This window comes from Budorcas taxicolor, chromosome X (assembly GCF_023091745.1).
Source record: "Budorcas taxicolor isolate Tak-1 chromosome X, Takin1.1, whole genome shotgun sequence".
Lineage (NCBI taxonomy): Eukaryota > Metazoa > Chordata > Mammalia > Artiodactyla > Bovidae > Budorcas > Budorcas taxicolor.
Genome location: NC_068935.1, coordinates 111223340 through 111248881, shown reverse-complemented (window position 1 = coordinate 111248881; position 25542 = coordinate 111223340). Strand labels below are relative to the sequence as shown.

The window sequence follows — 25542 nt, the reverse complement described above, 5'->3', positions numbered from 1 at the left end:
TTTAATTTGTGTTAATCAGTACTTAACAAAGAACATTTACCAAAGTCATAATATCAGGTACATGTCACACTGATACCTGTATATTCTAACAACTTGTAAAGTAAGGACTTTGTTGATGCTGTTACTAAGTCAGTGTAACTAATTATAAAAGTCTAAACCTCTCAAAAGAATTGGAAACTTAGATAGTAAACTAAGCTTTAAATCTCATCTCAGTGTGACTGAGCTATGAGACAAGATTCTTGAGTCAATTATGTTCTTTTTGATTAAAATACTCTCCAAAATAGCAAACATCTTTCCATTAATGAAATTTCAAGCCCACAGCAGACTTCTATTGTCCTCAATAATGTTGTCAGTCCTTCCAGGGAAATCCTTTGATTCCTTATCAACATCACTAATAAAATCTTTCTCTTATAAGACAGAAATAACCAACCAGAATTATTTCTGACATGTCCCGTTACAAGAAAATTGAGAGATTCAATTTGTTCACTCCAAAGAGAATCACTTTTGGGTGACTTGGATCTAAAGTCAACCTCTAAATTCTTTCCCCAGAGCAACAGAGATGAAGAATTACTGGTCTCTTTCAAATTTTGCAGCAAATTGGACTTTTCCCAGCTACTCAGAGATAATAGTTTGACTAGATTTAATAGTAACCACCAATGTAGGATCGATCGCTTTACCTTGCCTAATTGGCAGATTCAGTAAAAGTGACTTATTTCCATGACATTTCACAGTGGTTGAATTTCTAGCCTGCCTCGTAATAAAATGCTGTTGAAATGAAGATAGCAAAGGATGCTGTCACAGAACATAGAGAAGCATATCTGTAATATGCATGGTGTGCTTGCAAGATTTGCCCTCCAAGTGAGAGAGAGAGAGAGACAGAGGGAGTAAGAGAACAGCAGAGTGCACACTAGAGCCCTCTGATGTGAGAATGTAAACCCATTCCCAGGAACAAAACCTGTGTCTCTCCTTTAATTCTGTTATCTTTAATTATCTCTTAAAAATAAAATGGATGGATATAATGTTTATAGATATGAAGCTAAAACAACTAAATGGTCTATTAGGTGAGAAGCATGGTGATGTAGCAGGGTGGGGCTACTTCCTGACTACTCCAAGGTTAGTGATGCATTTCATTGTCAGAAGGAGAAATTTCCTTATTTTCATTCACTAACAATCCTTGGGAAGAAAAGCTGCAAAGTAAATCAGTGATTATTTAAATAAGGCTTTAGTTTGAATTCAGCTACCTAAGTAAGAACATTTATCCTTTCTTCTGTTTTATGATGCATGGAAAGACTAACACAAGTAATTTACTTCTTTTAGTGTATATGTCTAAAAAATATATGTTTCTAATTTAAACAAATTAGTCTACTTTATAAATTATTTGATTTCGTCAAATTTTTGTCTTCTCACTGTAATTACTTCAAGGAACAAGAGAGAATTATCAACTGTCAGACTTTCTCTTCACTATGTAATGCATTTTTTCCTTGTCTTCATTTTATAAAAATTAATATATTGTGAAGTGGGTTTAAACAATTAAAGGTAGAAGCTAACCTCACTTTCTGTGCCAGTAAACCAATCCCTTCCGGTTTTCCTTATGCACTTATATGAATAAATCCTAGATATAAATGATTATAAATCAGCTTGCATACAATTATGTTGTTTCCTTTTTGTTTCAAATTATTCTCTTCAAAGCAGTTTCATACTCATCAGAAATGGCCCATTTTCAAGTAATGGACAATCTATTCAAATTTCATGACAATATTAGACATATTTCCATTCCATTCACTATTTATCTTCCAGAGGAAAGTGTAAAACCTCTTAGGTAATTGGCAGAATACAAAGACCCTGGACGTCCTAACCTCCATGAGGGCTCTGTTCCTGGTTTCCAGGTGAGACCTTTGCACATAGCTGTCCTAAGTCATTCACACTCATGGCTGCCCTACCATTCTCTGCCACTTCTCTCTTGTGGGCCTGCTTCCTGGCTTCCTCTTTAGACTCTGGGCATCCAGGGCTGACATTCTTCCCTCTGATATTCAGGGTCACTGCCCATAGTTTTGCCCTTGCTGGAAATGCATGACATTCCAAAGCTAATGGAAACTTTGAAACCAAGACTGGAAGGAACACTAAAAATCAATGGGCTCAACACTTTCATGTCCAGCGTGAAGATATGGAGAACCTGAGAGATTCAACAATTTCTTAAAATTACGCGTGTAGTTGATGGTAAGCTGGGATAACCCTCAGATTTCTCAGGTGAGAAGGTTGTCTTAGCTTGGGTTCCTTCCTGAAGAGACCCTAAGCCAAGTATTGGGGTACAAATTGTTTATTTGAGAAGTCATCTCAGGAGATATTATGAAAGGGCAGGACTGTGAGACAGCTGACCATGTGGACTTCTGGGGCCCAGTCTTGCTGGGAAACCTCTGAGGAACTCTGGAAATTGAGAGATGCTTTGGAATCATCCTGACATGGGGCAGGGATTCAAGAATATTTATCTATCATCTCCCATCCCTCCTTGGTTAGTGGCAGCTCTGGCAGTACTAACTACTTTTTGCCCATGTTTGAACTGGCTGAGATTCTCCTATGGCCAGCAAATGCCCTCAGACTGAGAGGAAGTCACTGGTGTATATAGAATCTGTCTGCATACAACTTCCAGTGTAGGCCAAGGGGAAGCAAATGGGTATAGGGTCTATCAGAGGAACACATGATGCACACAGCAAAAGTGGTCTAGGTCAAGGTCTAGCAATGGCTCTAACTTTATCAGATGTGCAAATAAAATTTATGTGACAAAGGGAACCTCTTTTAGTCACAATTTACATGTGAAAATTAGAATACAGTTGATGCTTCATTTTTCCCCAGTGGCACAGTAGCCAGGATTACCATAGCTCTGCTGCTGCTGCTGCTGCTAAGTCGCTTCAGTCGTGTCTGACTCTGTGCGACCCCATAGACGGCAGCCCACCTGGCTCCCCCGTCCCTGGGATTCTCCAGGCAAGAACACTGGAGTGGGTTGCCATTTCCTTCTCCAATGCATGAAAGTGAAAAGTGAAAGTGAAGCCGCTCGGTCGTGTCCGACTGTTCGCGACCCCATGGACTGCAGCCCACCAGGCTCCTCCGTCCATGGGATTTTCCAGGCAAGAGCACTGGAGTGGGGTGCCACTGCCTTCTCCGTAGCTCTAACTCTCCCCAAATTGCTTAACCTTAAGCTGTTGTGGCCAAAGGATGGTTTTGGCTGCAGCAAGATCAAAAACCAGCTCCATTTGTCACAGAAACTGAAGCTCATGAAATAAGAAAGAATTCTAGGACTTTGAAAGAAAGGTCTCCTTCATCTGCGTGAAGGAACTGTGCAGCTAACTCTGTAAAAACTATATATATAACATGAAGTTGGGTGAGATACAGATTTAGAAGGTCTGAGTTAAGACAGCAGATATTTCCTTTCAAAGTCATAAATCCAAGAAGCACAGACTCCTGAATAGAGCTGTCAGATAAAATCCAGGATGCACAGTAAAATCTAAATTTCAGCTGAATAATAACTAATTTGGGACACACTTTTACTAAAAAAAAAAAACAAAAAAAAATCCTCACTGTTGATGTGAAGTTCAAATTTAACTAGGTTTAACTAGGCTAGGCTTCTTGCATTTTTATTTGCAAAATGTGGCTACCTTAGTCTTGGACCAGTCATGAAGGTTCTTCTGTATCTGTGTGTGTCGCGCACATGTGTGTTCTGATGGACTGAGCAAGACTCTGTTCCTACAATAAAATCCAGAGCTAGCTAGTTTTATAATGGTTATTAGAATTAAGCATTGCCACAATGCAAATGATTTAATTATATATATATATATATAAAATCTTAAAGACTCCACAAAAAAACTTAGAGTAAATAAATTCACTAAAGTTGCAGGGTACAAAATCAATATACAAAAACCTGTTTTATTTCTATACAATGACTAAAAATATCAGAAAGGAAAATATTTTTAAAATCCAATTTACAACTGCATCCAAAGAATAAAATTCCTAGCAAGAAATTTAACTTTAATTATCCTAGCATCAAGTTTGACCAATAAAGTAAAAGACCTGTATGCTGAAAACTGTAAGACACTGATGAAAAAAAAACTGAAGACACAAATAATTGAAAATATATTCCATTCTCACTGATTGGAAGAATACTGTTAAAATGTCCATACACCTAAAACAATCAAGATATTCAATGCAATCCCTATCAAAATTCCAACATTTTTCATAGAAATAAAACAAGCAATCCTAAATTTTGTATGGAACCACAAAAGACCTCAAATAACCAAAGAAATCTTTAGAAAAAAAGAATAAAGCTGGAGACATCAAGATGCCTGATTTCAATTCATATTATAAAACTACAGTAATCAAAACAGTACAGTATTGACATAAAAAACAGACATATAGATCAATGGAATAGAATAGAGAAATAAACTCAAGCAAAAATGGTCAATTAGTTCACAGCAAAGGCTTCCAGAAGATACAAGGGGGAAAGAACAGTCTCTTCAAAAAAATGGTACTAGGAAAACTAGACAGGAACATGTAAAATAATGAAATTAGACTGCTATCTTTTAGTTTACACAAAAGTCAACTCAAAATGAATTAAAGACTTGAATGTAAGATCTGAAGCCATAAAACTCCTTGGAGAAATCATAAGTGGTAAACTCCTTGACATCAGTCTTGGCAATTTTTTGGATCTGACCCCAAAATCAAAACAAACAAAAGCAAAAGTAACTAGTGGGAATATATCAAACTAAAAAGCTTCTGCACAGCAAAGGAAACCATGGACAAAATGAGAAGGTAATCATCAAACGGGGGAAAAAAAAAAAACACTTGCAAAGCATATATCTGATAGTGGATTAATATCCAAAATATATAAAGAACTCATACGTCTCAACAGCAAAAAGGTATATATATGATTTAAAAAAGAAAAAGTCAGAGGTTTTCTTTTTCCAAGAAAACATACAAAAGGCCAAAAGACACATGAAAAGATGCTCAACATCACTAAGGAACTGCAAGTCAAAACCACTATTATCAAAAAGACAATAACAAATGTTGGGGACAATGTAGAGAAAAAGGAATCCTAATGCACTTGTTGGTGGGAATGTAAACTATCACAGCCACTGTGAAAAACAGCATGGATATTCTTAAAAATAATTAAAAACAAAACTTACACATGATCCAGCAATTCCATTTCTGGATATTTATCCAAAGAAAACAAAAATACTACCTTGAAAAGATATATGTACCCTCATGTTCATTGCAGCATTATTTACAATAGCCAAGATATGGAAACAACACAAGGAGTTGTTTCCTAATTTATCATCGATGGATGAATGCATAAAGAATGTGTGGTATTATATATGTTGTATATATTCCACAAAAAGACAAAAGAATAATAAAATCTTGGCCATTTGTGACAATTTGGATGATCTTGAGGGAATTATGGTAATAAAACAAGTCAGGTAAAGACAAATATTGTATGATTTCACTTACATGTATAATCTAAAAGTCATTACAAACAAACAAAACAAAACTTACTGACAACAGAATGGTGGTTGCCAGAGGGGAGGGGGGCTTGGGCACCAGGTGAAATGGGTGAATGGGCTCAAGAGGTACAAACTTCCAGTTATAAAATAAGCAAGTCACAGGGATGTAATCTATAACATCTATTCAATAATATTTGGGTACATATTTAAAAGGTGCCAAGAATGTAAATCTTAAAAGCTCTCTTCACACACACACACACACACACACACACACACACAAAGGATTTTGAACTTTATATGGTAATGGATGTTAACTGTAGACTTATTGCACAGATCATTTGGCAGTATTTACAAATATTGAATCATTATACTACTTATGTGAAATGAATATGTCAATTATACCTCAATTAAAAAAAAGGATGCTGAAAAGAAAATTTCTGTAGAAATTCTAATCACAGAAACAATAAATACTTGCAGGTAACCAGGGAGCATAATCGTAAATGTACAAAATAAGATGGAAATATTAAAATTATTAGATGCTATATTTGACAGGAAAGCAATGTTACAGATGTCCATTTTTCATTAAGCTTGGCCTGCTGTAAGCAGACCTTATGAATTGAAGGTAAAAACACGTTTAAAAAAATCTTGCCTTATTACGTAAATTTGCTTTTCAGGTAATCCTTACAGAAACTCTCTTCCAGGAAACCAAAATTTTAATAAATCACATAGCCGCATTGTTCTCTTCCAGGAATATATTTGATTTTTTTTTCAAGTATGAAAAGCCTAGCTATTTTGTATTCAAAAAAGTAAACACTGCAAAAATATTAGGCAAGAATTATTTTAAACCTTTTCTCATTTGAAGCTTTAGTTCTTTCTTATCTGCAAACCATGCATGTGTATGTACGTAATACACATATAAACAGTTTGTTTTCCAGATGAAAGCAAATAGCATCAAATATACTAACCTTATGTTGCTGTACTTGGCGTTTTAAGTCCTCAAGATCAGGTCCAAGGGGCTCTTTTTCCATTTTCCTCGTTCTCTCTTCTGTTTTTGTTAACCAGGAATTTAACTCTTTCAGTTGCTGATTCTGGAGATCCATAAGAACTTTATGTAAACTGAAAATATGAAAGATACCTAATTATTGCTTCTGTCGAAACAACTTTACTATTATTAAACCTATCACTAGGTAAAACTATTGACATTTGAATGTGTGTTAACATGGTTTGGCATTTATTGGACATTAAGAAAGAAGGTGAATAAAACCCATAATCAATCACCTCTGAAGGTATTCTTTGTTCAACATATGACAGTCCACACATCCAATTTTTAGAACGTTTCACACAGCTAACTAAATGTGAACATGATAAATAAAGTGAGAGCCATCTCTGGTAATTGAGCTAGTAATGTACCCTGGCAATTGTTTGCTTTTATGTCCATTATTTTAATATACGTGTGGTAATAAAACATGGCTATAAATTCTCTGTCATAGTATTAAGAGATGGAGTCAATGTTCCGTGCTCATGAATATGGACTGGCCTTGTGATTTGTTCTGACCAACACAATATGGCAGAAGTGACATTATACAAGTTCTAAGCGTAGGCTGTAAGGGAATGAGCACCGTTTGTATTCTGTCTCTTGGGATCCAGCTGCAGTGCTGTAAGGAAGCCCAAGCTGACTACCAAATGATTAGAGACCATCTTGAGGGTAACTCTGGAGGATGAAAGGCAGTCGTAAAAATTATGCTTACTGATGAATGAAGCCCAATGAGTGACCCCAGCTATACCACAATCTCAGAACAACCACCTAGATGAGCCCTGACCATATTCTGGATCTACAGAATCATGATGTAATTATAAATTTTTGTACTAAGCTGCAATTTTGGAGTCATTTGTTATGCACAAATAGATAAATGAAAGAATTTTTTTTTTCTTTTTGTCAAGGATGTATACATTAGTGGGCCGGGCAATGGATTTAAAGTCCAAACACTTGGTTTTAGTTCACAGCCTGGCTATATGCCTTAGAACTAAGATCTTAAATCTTCTCAGTGTGAATATCGGCATCACAAACATGAGATGACATCTTGCTTATCAACCACACAACTTCATAGTAAGGATGAAAAGTAAAATTTAGGTTATTTCATCTATTAATTCAACAAAATGTTGAGAGACAAAAGAGAAGTGTTAGTATAAATTTTAAGGTAAATATTCTTTACAAAGGCATATTTAAAGCATTTTTGAGAACCAGGGTATACTGCGCACTGATTTTAAAATGTCAATAAGGAAGACATAATTTCAATTATTTATTATTCTTATTTCTAAAATTTTACCAGAAATTTCCATTAATCAACATATTTAAACATATAAAATACACACATAACTGAGAGTGTTTAAAATCATTTCAGTTCAGTTCAGTCGCTCAGTCATGTCTGACTCTTTGTGACCCCATGAATCACAGCACGCCAGGCCTCCTTGTCCATCACCAACTCCCGGAGTTCACTCAGACTCATGTCCATCGAGTCAGTGATGCCATCCAGCCATCTAATCCTCTGTTGTCCCCTTCTCTTCCTGCCCCCAGTCCCTCCCAGCATCAGAGTCTCTTCCAATGAGTCAACTCTTCTCATGAGGTGGCCAAAGTACTAGTGTTTCAGCTTTAGCATCATTCCTTCCAAAGAACACCCAGGGCTGATCTCCTTTAGAATGGACTGGTTATACCATTTATCATTACAGCTTTAACCTTTTAGAGACACAGGTCCCCTGAGGCACATTGTAATCAGAAGTCTATGAGAATGAGCTTTCATTCATCAAACAGAAAAAGTAGACATTTTCTTTTTATGGGAAACAACATAAAGCATCCATTTAAGTGGAAGCAAAAACTCAAAGTTGCTAGTTTAAGTTTCTTAGACAATGAACACCATCCTGGCATTGCGAGGTATATAAATCTTTTACTTTATTGGTTCAGTTAATCCCTTGAGAACTGACTTGATAACAAGATTTCATGAGAATTGGCTGCAATATCATTCCTTGTGTTTGCTGTTTTTCCTGCCTGGTTTGTCCTTACATTGAGCTTAAAATCTCACATTTCAGAAACTAAAGAAAAACATGCCATATCATTATTTATAGTTGAAGAAATGTTTCAAGTCAAACATACATGTGTTAGTGTTAATAAGGAATTTCATTTTAAAGTATCATTTTTTTTAACTTTTGGAGAGATGTTTCATCCAACAAATATTCTAGAAACTCCTGTTTGTTCAGTTCATTTCAGTCGCTCAGTCGTGTCCAACTCTTTGCGACCCCATGAATCGCAGCATGCCAGGCCTCCCTGTCCATCACCAACTCCAGAAGTTCACTCAGACTCACGTCCATCAAGTCAATGATGCCATCCAGCCATCTCATCCTCTATTGTCCCCTTCTCCTCCTGCCCCCAATCCCTCCCAGCATCAGAGTCTTTTCTAGAGACAGACAAAACAAAACATCCTCATATTCAAGTAGCTTAGAGACTTTTAAGGAAATATCTATGTCAGCAATTATAATAGTATGAGGAAATCATTCTAGTTATAATTGTATATATTCAGAGGGGACATAAAAATGGCTCCACGTTGACCTGGGCTCTTTACAAATGATGTCATTACACAACACAGAGCCTGAGAGTTGAGACTTGAAGAACGGAGTCATATACTTATTAAATGTGGAATTACTGAGTACTTAGATACTACGAACGGTGAAGCGACAAAGACCCTTACAGTCACGGGGGTCACAGATAATATATAGCTCCTGAGGCCATTAATTAATTGTAATTGAGATCATGCTATGAAATGAAAGTAACTGAATTGAGTTTATGATGTAAGGAAAGACTTTTCTGAAGCAATAATCTTTGAATAACTCTAAAGTCTTAAGTAAGAGGTGGTAGTGAAGAGGATGGGGTAAACACTTTCTAAATAGAAGGAATCATCTGTGCCAATTTCCTAAGGCATTAGAGGATCAGGAAGGCCAATACAGTTTGATGATATAAGGTGTGGGAGAGTTATACAGTGTCATACCCTACACTAACCCATGAGTTCTGGGAAATTTCTTGAGCTCTGCCTGAAAATGTGAAGTCTGAAGCTCAAGTGACCTTTTTTGTTTAACAGTGATTTCACCTTATGAACCTAAATTCAGAGACTAACCAGTAAGAATGGATGTACCAAAAAGTGCTTTCTCAGGTATTGCATCTTTTATAGGTGGAATGTAAAAATATGGAGCTGAAGGCTCTTGGAGGAGGGGCCGGCATGGCTGGGTGGAAAATGGTGTATGGGGACACTCAGCGTGCAGCCTGTGTGGTTCAATATTATAATGACTGGTACAATCACATCACTGTATCCTAACCAAAGAAATCCCTGCTTTTCCTCTCTAGACCAGTGGTTCTCAAAGTATGGTCACTTGAAACAAGAGCATCATTCCATCCTCTTGGGGGATGTCTTTGTGTGTGTGTGTATACACACACCAAGCTTATGTGTGTATATACACATACATATTTATATATAGTGTGTATATATATGATTTTAATGTATATAAGAGATCATATCGCTTAGGATGAAAAATCAACTAAAATTATGTAAAATTTTACTATTTGAAGGAAAAGTATTGAATATATAATAATAAAGACAAGTGCAGAAATAGCAGAAATTGTGAAAGTGGAGCATATTTAACTATGTTTGAAAAACACTTAAAGATTACATTTGGTCCTCATTATCACTTAATGAAGTAGTTAATACTGTTATTTCAATTCTGAGGACACTGAAACTTGGAAAGGTTAAAGAACTTGCTCAATGTATTTCAGTGACATGTACATCAGTACATAAATGCTAAGCTGTGACCCAGGTCTGTGCTCTTAACCTTGAATCTTTTCCTTCTTTATTGATAAAATGTTATACTAGGTTGGGTCATATGAAGTTGCCGGTGTTTGAGGTTTTTATTCTGTAAAAATGATACTGTCATTCTGTTTAACTGAAAACACTATTAAAATGAGAAAGTCCACATTTCCAACTAACATTCTCAAGATGCAAATAAATTAGGGAAATTTATCAAATTCATAAAATAAAAATCTACCACCCACAGGCAAGGAAAGCGTTTGCATTTTTCTTGGTTTCATTTTATGGTTTTCAAGTGGTTATTTAGAAAGGGACATAAAATCAAAGGGAGAATGGAGCATAAATATATGACTGGCACTCGAGAGAGGAGGCAGCTGAATTGGAATAAAATAGCTCCAGACAGGAGACAGCCCTGACAAAGTCTAGAGACAGAAGCATGTCAGGATATGACAGGACGAACTGCTGCAGCCAGCCTCCCACTGTAAAAGTACCTGAGGACAGATGCAGACTAGTGAAGCCAATACATGGAAAGAGCTCGCGACTCTGAGGACACAACTGAGTCACAGACTGAGTGGTTTGGAGTCACTCCAACTGTAGAATTATTGTAATATAAGATGATAGATAATGGCTTTAATCAGTGCTTCCCAAATTCTAAATTTTAACATTTTACTACATCCTCATGGATTTTAACTCAGTGGGTCTGAGGAGGGGGCTGAGATTCTTCATTTCTAACAGATGTCCAGGGGATGCCAATGGTACTGGTGCATGGATCACACTTCAGGAAGCAATGCTGCAAACCACTTTGAGTCTGGTTATTTGTTAGGGGCAGTAAAAAGCACCTTAAGGAATATCATTTTCAAATAATTGTATATGGAGGTCTGTCGCCCACCTCACATCCACTGCAGGAGAGACCTTCATGAACAGAAAAGAGATCAACGCAAACATAGGATTTGCTTCACAGAGACTCTGCTGGACTTGGGGGAAGCATTTATTCCCTAGTCAGTAGTGCCCAGTAGAAAGTGAAAGTTGCTCAGTCATGACATTCAGTGAAAGTGAAAGTTGCTCTTTGTGACCCCATGGATTATACAGTCCATGGAATTCTCCAGGCCAGAATACTGGAGTGGGTAGCCTTTCCTTTCTCCAGGGGATTTTCCCAGGCCAGGGATCAAAAACTCAGGTCTCCCTCATGACCAGCGGATTTCTTACCAGTTGAGCCATCAGGAAGCCTAAGAATACTTGAGTGGGTAGCCTATCCCTTCTCCAAGGGATCTTCATGACCCAGGAATCGAACCAGGGTCTCCTGCATTGCAGGCAGATGCTTTATCAGCTGAGCTACCAGGGAAGCAGTTTCTATTCTAGATCTGCTCTTGTTGCTGTTCAGTTGCTCAGTCGTGTCTGTCTCTTTGTGATCCCATGTAGTATAGCATGTCAGGCTTCCCTGTCCTTCACCACCTCCCAGAGCTTGCTCAAACTCATGTCCATTGAGTCGATGATGTCATCCAACCATCTCATCCTTTGTAGTCCCTTTCTCCTTCTGTCTTCAACCTTTCCCAGCATTAGGGTCTTTTCGAATGAGTCATCTGTACCCATCAGGTGGCTAAAGTATTGGAGCTTCAGAATCAGTCCGTCCAATGAGTATTCAGGGTTGATTTCCTTTAGAACTGACTGGTTTGATCTCCTTGCAGCCCAAGGGACTCCCAAGTGTCTTCTGCAACACCACAGTTCAAAAGCATTAATTCTTCGGTGCTCAGCCTTCCTTATGTTCCAACTCTCACATCTGTACATCCCTACTGGAAAAACCATAGCTTTGACTATATAGATCTTTGCCAGCAAAGTGATTATCTTTGCTTTTTAATATGTTGTCTAGGTTTGCCAGACAATAGAGGCATTACCATCAATCCTAATGATACAGGAAATACTATTAGCCCCAGTTTACAGATGCGTAAACAAAGGTTTCAGTTCAGTTCAGTTCAGTCGCTCAGTTGTGTCTGACACTTTGCGACCCCATGAATCGCAGCACTCCAGGCCTCCCTGTCCATCACCAACGCCCGGAGTTCACCCAGACTCACGTCCATCGAGTAAGTGATGCCATCCAGGCATCTCATTCTCTGTCGTCCCCTTCTCCTCCTGCCCCCAATCCCTCCCAGCATCAGAGTCTTTTCTAATGAGTCAATTCTTCACATGATTACCTGAGTCAAAAGGCAAGCAATGAGGGGTGGGGGGGTGGGAATTGGGCATTGTGGCCCTGGGGTCTGCTTCACCATCATGCTGCCCAGGTGGCACTAGTAGTAAGAATCCACTTGCCAATGCAGGAGAAGCAACAGACGTGGGTTTGCTTCCTTATCAGGAAGATCCCATGAAGGAGGACATGGCAACCCACTCCAGTATTCTTGCCTGGAGAATCCCACGGAAAGAGGAGCCTGGTGGGCTACAGTCTATGGGGTTGCAAAGAGTCGGACACAACTGAGCACACGGCACAAGACATACTGCCTTTACTAATGTTACTTCATTTTTAGAGATAACTTTTAAATCTATTCCTCATTTCCTTTATGTCAGTGATTATCAAGAAGGAAAAACAGAAAAATAAAAGGTCAGTTAGTAGGATTTTCTCAATTTTTGTCATTAACAGATCATTTTACTATTTTTTCTCACTTAAATAAGGAGAGTCAAATCCCTTAGCATGAGGTTTCCATTAATGATACAAACCACAATACACTTTGAGACCCAATTTTGGTCAAAGATGAGGTGACAAGGGAAAATGAATGACCAGACATTTTAAACATTTGTAACGTTTCATTAAATGTATGAATCAGAAAACCTGATAAACCCCTGGCCAAAAAAGCAAACATTGCTTTAAAATAGAAATGCAATATTGGTAAATTTAAAGAAAAGTTTCAGTAACACATGTACAGACACATAAAGCCTTTTTGTCATATGGCAGTAATGAATGGGCTATATGAAGCACATCCATGTTTTTCAATTCTCACAGTTTAGAACATTTCTCAAAGCTTACTGAATGCCCTGTGAAACATAAAGCTCAAAACTAAGCATCCAATAAAATGGAGACCTCAAACGCATAAGACTTTCATCACCACCGTCACCTCTACCTTACCCCTCTACTGTCACTATATCTCCACCACCAATCTCGGCCAGTGCCCTACATTTCACGTCTATGACCAGCATTTCTGCAGGTGGTTAATCCCTCCTGCTGCCCTGCACCTCCTTGCCTCAAAAAAGTCCATCCTCTCTCCTCCAAGTCCCAATGGCATCTTAAAAGGCCCACTTGCAAAATCTGACATTGTTCAGTGGTTTTCCGTCTCTAAATCTTAGGCACCGGAATAGTAGGAATTTCCATTGGAGAATGAATAGCAGATAAAAGCCTAACAGAATCCTATGAAGTGTTTCTTTTTTTCCCACCAAAATGAATGCTCATTCTCTTCTCTACAGCATCAGCACTCCCACCAACAGGTGCACTGATATCTTAGGTGAGGGGAGAAAGCAGAGAGACCAGGTCATATACATTTTCCCAAAGCTCCCACTAATTCTCATTGTTACCCTTCTATTACACCCTGCAACCCGCTCTTGGAGAGCACAGTCTTAATTCAACAGCCTCACAGGAAATATTTTAGAAAGAACTGGCCTGCAAAGTTTGCCTTTCAACAGAAATGAAAGTATACACACTGCCTCAAAATCAAACGTGTATTAGTATTATTTTCCCACAGAATGAAGCTGAAAAATAGTACTGTGTTTAAAAGGATTCTGTGAAACATAAATACACAGTTTTCAAAATACTGATCTATGTTATCCCTCCATCCATAAAGCTCAACAACAGTTTAATTATTGACATTCTTCAACTATACAGAGCAAAATTAAAGTTAAAAATGCAAACACATTCATTTGCATTTTGCACATTTACATTCAAAACAGTAACAGTAACATAATAAAGAAGCTGCATGGCTGGATGCAAAAGATTCTTGTGGCAAATACATTATAGAGACACTCAATTCAATCTTCCTGATTCAATACTTACAAAGTGAGTGATGAAACTCCCAGATGTCATCACAAACCAAAGAGGACTCAAATACAATGATTAGAAATCTGTTTAAATTATCTCTAGTGAAAATGAGGTATGGTGACATTCTGAGATCATAATCATTTGCACGACAATAGAAGCCCACTTTCAACTTCAAAAATTATGTCACTCTATAATATCTGGCAAACACTAGACACATGATAAATATTGCTTGAATGCATACATGGTATCAATTATCAGATATAAGAAGATATAGTACAAAAATGTAGATACTTTTCTAATCAGAAACATCAGAATTAAGATTATACTATAAAACATCAACTTCCATTAAATGTTCTCGTGTTAAGACAGTTCACTGATTTAATTAGCATCATTTTTTTTTAGCCATAAATGAGAATGGTATCATTTTACCCAGCACACTGAATCTTTACATTCACTTTCCTTTCCCATAGCCATCACTGTGGCTGTTCCCTCCCTGTGATCAGGCCTCCCCTTAAATATTACCTTAAGAGGGAGGCCTTCCATAACTGACCAAGTATGCACAGTAATTCAATGGGTCATTCTCTCAATCTATCCCCTGTTTTTTTTTTTTTTTTCTTTTCCATCATTTAAAGCCATGTGCTATGGCATACATGTTGTTGTTTCTTAGTCACCAAGTCATGTCCGACTCTTTGTGACTTCCTGGACTGTAGCCCACTAGGCTCCTCTGTCCATGGGATTTTCCAGGCAAGACTATTGGAGTGTGTTGCCATTTCCTTCTCAAATGATATACATATTTTACATATTTTTCAACTGTCTCCTCTCATGAAGAAGGCATGCTCAACAAGACAAAGATTTAGTTTGTTTTGTCCACTGATACTTCCCCAGTATCTATAACAGTGCAGGGGACGTAGGAGAGAAGAATTGTTAGTTAGACAGATGAATGAATAATTAAGCTTAATTTCTAATTACCATTATTTATCTCTGTGAAAAAGCACTGTTCCAAAAAAATGTTATGCTTGACTCTCATTTCTATGAATTCCAGAGATTTGGCTTTCCTACTCATAATTTAAACTATGAGAGTCACATACTTTATATTATTGGAACAAGTCGTGTCCACATGTTAACTGAGCATTGTTTACAAAAAGGTTGTCATGGACCATCATACTGATTTGAACCTGATCAAATTACTATATGCTAATAACTTTTAATTAGGCCACCAATGAATTGTCAATACTCTCACACTGTCTATTGTATATTCTTTCACAAGAATCTTGCTGTTTTATCAATGACCCATGAGAGATGATGGCAACATCTGAGTACTGAATGAGACATCACCAGCACCATTTTGGGAGTTTCTGAGAAAGTAGTTAATACATTTGGCCCACCTCAGTTGACAGAAAAATTGGGGGCTTAGGAATCACCTGAGATCTCATTAAATTGTAGATTCTAATCATGCAGTGGGAGGCCTGAGAGTCTGCATTTTAAATTAGGTCTCAGGTGATGTTGTTGCTAGTGGTTCTTGAACTACCTTGATCTGCAAGGAGTTCTAATTTTAATATGATTAGAAAAAAATGAATTCATGAAACAGTGTTATATAATGGCAAGTAAGAGACTAAGATTATACTCTGCTAAAAAGTTCACTGCAGTGAATTCATTTAACAGAACTACTTAAGAAACACTTTCATTCATTGATCCATTCATTCAGATATTCACATGGCCATGTGTTAGTCACTTCACTTGGGAGAAAACAACGCTGCTACTTGTTCACCTCTTTTACTCTATTCACTTTCACATATGTTATCTCACTTCCAGGTTGGAATAGAAATTTAAAAGGAAAATAAAAAACATGAGCCAGAGTTGTTAGACATATTTTGCTCTCCAGTCAAAGTGTTGACGGCGATTCACAATTATTTCCCATGTTATGGTTTATATTTTCACCGAGATACTATTCATATCTCTCCTCCTGCTGATATAAACCAGAACATAACTTCACTTGGCCTCCTTACTGACTTGCCTTCATTTTTCTTCCCTCAGCATCACAAAGGTTTTAGTTTCCCCCTGCATGTCCTAACCACAGTTATCAGAGAAGTTGATGGAACTTGCTGTGCTTATCTTTATGAGTCCTTGTAGAAATGTCAGTAAATCTCTTTTGCTCTCTGCAGGTTGCATTTTTCAATCAAATTAATTAGTTTATTCAGAGAGAAGAAAATCTTCTGTTGTCCCTATGCCAATAGTCTTCTTGTCCTTCCACAGTGGGAAATTTTGTCTTTTTCTTCTCTCTCCCTCACCTCCCACCACCCAAAGGGTATTCTGCAGCATAAAAATGAAAGAAAATAAAAATCATTTTGCCTACTCGTCTGTAGGTTCCAACTCGAGCATGTCAACAGATACTGTCTTGTCTTAATTATTTTAATTATGCAATCAATGGAACTTAGTTTTTTCATTTCAATCTCATAATCACTGCTAAAGATTGATAACTGATCAATAGTAGCATGTTTGTGCCAAAGTAGTGGTGGCTAGAAGTATCTTTAAAAAGTTCTTTATTATATTAGCTTTTGCTTCATTATCTCATTATGAATCCATGTTCACAAAGATATCAGAATTGGAGAGAAAAGAAATTATTAAGGGAAGAATCAAATGAGACCAGAATAAAACAGGGAGAACAGAAGAAGCACCTATATGTTTATGTTTTTTTACTTATATTCCTTTGCAAGGAATATTTTTAAATGTTTCAATAATCAAATTATAATTTCAAATATAATTTTAATCACCCTGCTCATGGTCCCTTTCCCCCAGAGAAAACATCCACAAGCAAGTCCTTTGGGGGAAAATGAGCAAGGCAATTAGAACAAGCTGGAGGGGGAAAAGTGAAAAAAATATATATATATCCCCTGGTGGCTCAGATGGTTAAGAATCTGCCTGCAGTGCAGGAGACCTGGGTTCAATCCCTGGGTAGGGAAAATCCCCTGGAGAAGGGAAATGCTACCTACTCCAGTATCCTTGCCTGGGAAATTCCATGGACAGAGGAGCCTGGCGGGCTCCATGAGGTTGCAGAGTTGGACACAACTGAGAGACTGACACTTTCACATAGGCATAGTTACACAGTATGGCTAAAATAATTAACCCATGGCTAGTCATTTGTAATGATGATCATTCTTTATACTCCATAATAATTTCATGTCCACAATCTACTTTTTACACCCTATCTTGGCCAGTATCTTTTAGAGGTGTGTCAGCAATCAGTAACTGAGTACCACAGAGGGGAAGTATGTCACCTGGTTCACAAAAACAGGAGTTGGAAAAAGGGAGACCTTATCCCTTAGGAAAATTTGAGTAGATTGAGCATAAGTGGGAAATAAGAGCATTTTGTTACCTCTGTGTTTTTAAAACTTCTCATTTGGTTCGGAAATTGGTAATGGCTTATAGGGTAAATTCCCTAGATACAACTTTGTATAAAGGTAGCATCTGTATGTATGAGGCAAGGATGCCTATTTCCTGGGGTGGGGAGGAGGAATCTTGACTGTTAGAAAGGTAAAAAGGAAAATAAACACATCACAAATGGTTTATACATTAGTGACTGGGGTCAGATCGTAGAGTAATCACATGTATGATTACAACCACCCCCTGACATAAGATACTAGCACCTTTTACCTGGGCTAATATCAGGAAAATAATAGTAAGAGACACTGTCAATATTATCTCTTATCTGATACTAGTATCACAATGGTCCTGTCTTCTTCCAGTGGCATTACCAATATTTTCTTTACCTGTTTTTCCCCTACTTAAAATCTTCTGATGACTTTTTGTCACATTTATGCTAGATCTTAAAGTCCTTGATTTTACCCTGACACTGCCATACATGACAAGACCCCTACCTATCGATAGATTTCAACCCCATTTCATACTTCAGCTATCTAATCTTCCCTCTTGCAACTCTCCAGCCACAAACTGCCTGTTGGTTTCTCTAACAAGCCAGAGTGTCCACATTTTAGGGCCCCTGCATGAGCTTAGCAGCAGCAGCAGCATGAGCTTTTCTCTCTGTCTGAAGTATACTTTCTCCTGATCTGCAAATGGTGACTCCTCCTTGTCATTCAAATTTGAAATTGAATGGCACCATGCTAGACACAACATTCCTGGGTCACACAGGCAAAAGAGGCCCCTCAGGCTCTATCACACTAACTTTTAACCTCTTCAAAAAGCATATTCCTATCTGATATTTTTCTTGTGTGTGTGTGTTTTTTTTTTTTTTTTACTGGATGTGAGACACTGTAGAGCTTCTGGAACCTTGCCTTTTGTATTCATTACTGTATATCCAGTGCCTTGAAATGCAGATGGTATTTTGAGGCACTCCACTAATATTTATTAATATTATTATTAACATTCATGCATATATCGATAGATAGATGCAGATATAGATACATACATAGATGTAGATACAGATACCTACATACATACATACCTGTTACATATGTAGTCACTCAGTTGAACGTGACTGAGTGAACGCAACCCCATGAACTGTAGTTAGCCCACCAGGCTCCTCTACCCATGGAATTTTTCAGGCAAGAATACTGGAGTGGGCTGCCATTTCCTACTCCAGAGGATCTTCCTCACCCAGGGATCAAACCCTCTGACTCAGGAATTGAACCCAAGTCTCTTGTGTCTCCTGCACTGGCAGGTGAATTCTTTACCATGAGCGACACCTGGGAAACCTGATATATATAGTAATATACCCCAATGAATATATATAAAATGTAATTTGATTATTGTACATAGACATGCTCTTAGATGAAACTAAAAATTGACAAGTATAAATATTCATAGATTTTAGTTATCAGATTATCTGCATTCCCAGCCATTTTATTTATTTATTTATTTATTTTTACTTTTGCAATAAGACCAGATCGTGGCATCTGGTCCCATCACTTCATGGCAAATAGATGGGGAAACAATGAAAACAGTGACAAGACTTTATTGTCTTGGACTCCAAAATCACTTTAGATGGTGACTGCAGCCATGAAATTGAAAGACGCTTACTCCTTGGAAGAAAAGCTATCACCAACCTAGACAGTGTTTTAAAAAGCAGAGACATTACTTTGCCAACCAAGGTTCATCTAGTCAAAGCTATGGTTTTTCCAGCAGTTATGTATGGATGTGAGAGTTGGACTATAAAGAAAGCTGAGTGCCAAAGAATTGATGCTTTTGAACTATGGTGTTGGGGAAGACTCTTGAGTCCCTTGGACAGCAAGGAGATCCAACCAGTCTATCCTAAAGGAAATCAGTCCTGAATATTCATTGGAAGGACTGATGCTGAAGCTGAAACTCCAATACTTAAGCCACCTGATGTGAAGAACTGACTCATTGGAAAAGACCCTGATGCTGGGAAAGATTGAAGGCAGGAGGAAAAGGGGACAACAGAGGATGAGATGGCTTGTTGGCATCACCAACTCGATGGACATGCATTTGAGCAAACTCCGGGCATTGGTAATGAACAGTGAAGCCTGGTGTGCTGCAGTCCACGGGGTCACAAAGAGTTGGATATGAATGAGTGACTGAACTGAATTGAACTGACTGAATCAGAAAACAACTTTAGAATTATAGCTGGCTTTGGTTATATCTCATCTACCTATTATACCTTAATTATCATTATCTCTCCCTAAATCTATGCTTAGGCAGGAAAAATGGATTTTGACTATATCTATCCATACCCTTTCTTTCTTTGGAGGAACAAACGGAAAGGTGTGGAATAATCCATTTTTGATTATTATCAGTCTACTATGCTTTCCTACTCCTAAGTAATCATATGAATGGAAATAACAGGTAATGCTCCAAATTGAAGCTAATCATCAACATGGCCATGAAAGTATAAACTGAACAGGTAGCAATGTACTAAAGGATTAAATAGAAACTAAAACTATTTTTTTAAAATATGGACAACATCCTATTTTGATAATCAGCTTTTTGTTTCTTCTAAAAATATCTGTCAAAATGCAGGTCCAGGATAGCCTGCATAATGGCTAATCGCCTTTAGAATTTTATTCATGAAAATCCACAAAGTTAGTGAAAGTGGTATGTAAGACTGTTATTTGCAAACTTACAAGAGATTTCCGAATTTGCTTCTCTTAAATAATACTTTGTGTATGTGTACCTCAACAAATTGTCCAGACTACTTGATATGCTACAAGCATTTACACATTAATGTCTCATTTTAAAAACTATGTTTTAGCAAAGCCGTGCCAGCTAAGAGGCTGCCCTTACCTTCTTGTTAATCATTTTAAAAGCTTAAATACCAACCAAACTCCTTAAAACTTCCCTAAGGACAAACTATTTTTGATGTCAATCTTCAGTTCAGTTCAGTCACTCAGTCGTGTCCGACTCTTTGCAACCCCATGAATCACAGCATGCCAGGCCTCCCTGTCCATCACCAAATTCCGGAGTTCACTCAAACTCACGTTCATCCAGTCAGTGATGCCATCCAGCCATCTCATCCTCTGTCGTCCCCTTCTCCGCCTGCCCCCAATCCGTCCCAGCATCAGAGTCTTTTCCAATGAGTCAACTCTTCGCATGAGGTGGCCAAAGTACTGGAGTTTCAGCTTTAGCATCATTCCTTCCAAAGAAATCCCAGGGCTGATCTCCTTCAGAATGGACTGGTTGGATCTCCTTGCAGTCCAAGGGACTCTCAAGAGTCTTCTCCAACACCACAGCTCAAAAGCATCAGTTTTTTGGTGCTCAGCTTTCTTCACAGTCCAACTCTCACATCCATACATGACCACTGGAAAAACCATAGCCTTGACTAGACAGACCTTGGTTGGCAAAGTAATGTCTCTGCTTTTGAATATGCTATCTAGGTTGCTCGTAACTTTCTTTCCAAGGAGTAAGCGTCTTTTAATTTCATGGCTGTAATGACCATCTGCAGTGATTTTGGAGCCCCCCCAAAATAAAGTCTGACACTCTTAGCTTAGTGATATTGCCATTTTAGGTTTCTCATACTCCAGTGGGATGGGTATGAGCAAATTACACACATACGTGTGTGTGTACATGGTCTCATCCATGTATGTGTGTGTGCTGTCATTCATCATCTAATGGTATACCTCTTTAACAAGGTATTTTTTTAATTAAACAATTTTTAAATGGTGTAATAGCCGATTAAAAACTTGGGGTTTTAATTACAGGTTGAATCCACCTTTTCTCCACTCGGTTTTGAAGATGCAATTAATTAATTGTTTGTAGGAATAATTAATCCCATATTGTTAGCCCTATTGAAAAAAGAGAATGAGGAACAAGAATGTATTTAGCCTCCAGAAGAAGATGGGAAAACAGAAAGCAAGAAGGAAAAGACAGTGGTGCCACTATGGGATATGCAGTAAAGCAGAAACTAGGATTGTAAAGACTTGCAAATTTTACCTAAGGTTACTCTGTTTAAGTTGCACAAATGGGTACAAACCAAAGTCGTGACCTGAAGAATGCTGGCACATGATCACAAATAGGAGGCTCTCTATCTATGATGAAAAATGGGTGGCTTAAACTAGTTGAGCCTTGGGCATGGGCAGAAAGTGAAAGTGAAAGTCGCTGCATCATGTCCGACTCTCTGTGACTCCAGGCCAGCATCCTGGAGTGGGTAGCCTTTCCTTTCTCCAGGGGATCTTCACAACCCAGGGATCGGAGCCAGGTCTCCCGCATTGCAGGCAGATTCTCTACCAGCTGAGCTACAAGGAAAGCCCAAGAATACTAGAGTGGGTAGCCTATCCCTTCTCCAGTGGATCTTCCTGACACAGGAATTGAACTGGGGTCTCCTGCATTGCAGGTGAATTCTTTACCAACTGAACTATCAGGGAAGCCTCACCTCTAGAATTTGTTGCAATCCTCCAAATGATCACAGCTGGAGAAAACGTCAATATGTATCTCCTCGTTGTCAATACCAATATTTGTGAAAACTCTATCTTATATATGCTTTATTTATTTGTTCAAAATTCATGAGCTTAAAAATGTGCTTTTCCCCTCCCTATTGTCACACAATAATTTAGTACTAGAATAACAATCCTCCCAGCATACCCAATGAGTTTCTTTGGTCCTCTTTTAAAGGATTTACTCTTCATAAATAATAGCTAAGTAAACTTAAGACACTTGGACAATTTCTTTAGCTTAATGTATTCAAATCCACAGTCGGCACTTCATTTCTTTTCATTTAAAAATAAATCAACTTGTCTCAATAAGCACTACATGAATACACACACCTAACAAAATAAATCAAAGCAACACCTCTAAAATGATGAGATTCATTTGTTACCTTTATAAGAAGTATGCCATTTTCAAAAATGTCTCAACATTTTTTTATTAAGTCAATATATATTTTAAGATAATTCACATGCAAGTACTTGAAGAAGGATTTCCAGATACAGATGAGAAACTTTTTTCAAGAGGATTTCCATAAACATATGAAAAACTATTAAATATTTCAAGAGCTTTTCCTTCAGAAGAGAAGTTTCCTGTCAGCTGTACCTAATATGTGATTTTATGTGCATGATTTCCTATGCAAACTTCCATGCCTTCTATATTCACATTGTAATTTTAGGGGAAAGCTTGGAAAATATTAACTATGACAACAAATTCAGTGACCTTTAAAGTACAGTTCCATAGATAGTGGTCCTTCTCTCCAATAGCTCCACTTCAATTACAAAAGTGAAAACCACAATGTAATGGACATGAAAACCTAACCAAAATGCCCCTGAAGAAGAGTTGTACACTTTTGGAAAAAACTGAGAATCCTAACTTAGGCAAGGGACTGCATCAAGACACTATTCAGACTCCAAAACTTGCTACTTATAGAAATTAAAAACAGACTTACTTGCTTTGTTTTTCCATGCTAGCTACCCTGAGGCATTCCCATCTTGAATTTAGAAGATTCATTTGTTCTTGCACTTCAGTTTCTTCATCTTCTGATAATTTCCCTGACCCAATCAGCTGACTCCCCAGTTGGAGAACATTGCCAACCCGTCCCTGATGGGATGTCAAATCCATCATGTATCCCTGACAAAGAAAGAAGGTGATAAGAGTTAACATATTATGGAAAGCATTATGGTTTTGAATCTCTCTCTCTTTTTTTTTTTTTTTTTTTTGCAATTTTAAATTTGTAGCCCAGTTAAATTTTATTCCCAGTAAAAGTAAATCCAGTACTGTTTATAATATGAATTTCACCTTCTGCAGAAGCAGAGCCTGAGATCAGGACTTATATGCTAGTGATTTATCAAGAAAAAGATCCCCGGGGAGATCTGCAAGGGAGCAGAAGCAGCAGGAAACAGGAAAGGGGAGGGGAGGAGGCAAGTAAGTGTGCCATCCCAGGAGAAGTCTCTGACTGAGGGGGTAGTGCAGCCTGATATCCCCTAGGTACTCTGGAGTGTAAGTTCTATCTCAGCATTGACCTTGACCCAAGACAAAGGAGCTGGCCTTTCATATTCCTATAGGAGCCTCTGGCAAAATCAAGTCTCAGCACCTTCAAAGTGTTATTCTCCAAAGGAAAACTTCCAAAGCCGCCTACTGGAAAGCCAAATGCATGAACATTTATCTTGCTTCCATCTCAAAATAAACACTAAATTATCAGAATACAAGGATCTTATACAGTAACTGAGGAAAACAGACGGAATTATCATTATGTCATCTGCCCTATTTCATTAATCGATGTTTTGCTTTTACCTCGTGAGTATGAAACTGTTCTTTCACTTCTTCTACATCATTAGAAATCTCTCCTTGTGCTTGCAATGTGTCTTCGGCTGAAAGGAGCCATGAGAGTACTTCTTCTAAAGCTGTCTGGTAACTATCCAGGTTTACTTCAGTCTCCATCAATGGACTGCCAAATGACTTGTCTTCAGGAGCTTCCAAATGCTGAACAATAAAACAAATTGGGTGTTATATAATTAGTATCTTTGCAGGCTGTTCCAATACATTAAATGATAAATCGAATGAAATATTTAAAATGCTAGAAACGTCCACTTGCATTATCAGAGACATGGACAGCAGACATACACAATAATGAGCCTGCATTTTAACATCCTCACAAATACATACACAGATTCTCAAATGGCAGTTGGAATCCACTTCAAATTAATATTTGATTAAAGTTCTCTGGATTACTATAAGGAGTGATTTGGTACATTATCTCTTAATGTTAAATGCCACAGATTTTCATCCACAGGCAAACTTTTTAATTCACATTTTGAGTCCTCTATATATACATTATTGGTATTATATTTATGTAATTTTTACAATGACAGTAAAAGAAACATCTCATCCCAAGATCCCCTAATGAAATATTTCTGAAAATCTTCAGACCAGAAAAGTTATCAATAAGAAAATAAGTGAGGGAAAGGTATGATTAAAAAAAAAACATACTTCATTCATACATCTGAAACTTCTAATGGCAGAATGACTTCTACGAATTAAGCCTTTATTTCCAGAAGGCCATGGTTTAAATAATAAGTCATTATCTTAGGCAAAACAAAATATAAAGTATTTGCTATCAAACTTATTTAGCAGGATGTCAGCTGAGATTCTCAACGGTTGTAATTTCTCCTGGGATCCTAAAGCTGAAAACCCTGGTTACAAAGTGTTCATAATTCTAAAGCAAAGATCCAGGCCACCTATGAAGGAATTGCTAAGAAGGGACCACAAAACTGTCCCACCCTCCTTCATCTACCAAGCTCTAAGGTATATAAGAGGAAGCAAAGAGACTGACTGAAGAAATCTGGTGAGAAGGATTCCTCTGGAGAGCAATGCATGTCTATACCTTCCATCACCTCAAGCCAAGCAATGGAGACCTCAAGAGACCTATAGTGCAGACAGTACTTGACAGAATGGAATAGTGACCTCTAAACCTGGCTGTGTGCTTACAGAGATTCAAGAGCTATGGAACCAGTACTACCAAGTGATAGGAGATAGCTCTCAGGATAACCTACATGCCTGCTGCTTTAACCTTAAGGCAATTATCAATATTTAAAAATCAGAACAAATAGGAGTATCTGCATAAATTTTTCTTTAGGTGAAGAACATGCATGGTAGGTGGCTGGGCTTTAGAAATCCTGAGGAGGACCACACTTAAGAGGGTTTCCTGCTGAGGTAAGGGACATAGGCAAATAAAGTAGTCAGGGCAAAAACACTGGAAAAATATTTGGAGAGGAATCTTCTCAACACCCTATAGATA

At 37.7% G+C, this 25542-nt stretch overlaps 1 protein-coding gene across 1 annotated transcript in view; it reads right to left on the bottom strand.

Moving 5' to 3' along the window:
- The window catches only part of DMD (dystrophin), a 2235978-nt gene that overhangs the window by 1583938 nt on the left and 626498 nt on the right, over nucleotides 1-25542 (bottom strand). Inside the window, exons 10-12 of the mRNA XM_052663429.1 lie at nucleotides 24039-24227; nucleotides 23194-23375; nucleotides 6455-6605 (exon numbers count right to left, since the gene is read on the bottom strand). Of these exons, the coding sequence (XP_052519389.1) occupies nucleotides 6455-6605; nucleotides 23194-23375; nucleotides 24039-24227 (522 nt within the window). The remainder of the gene's footprint in view (nucleotides 1-6454; nucleotides 6606-23193; nucleotides 23376-24038; nucleotides 24228-25542) is intronic.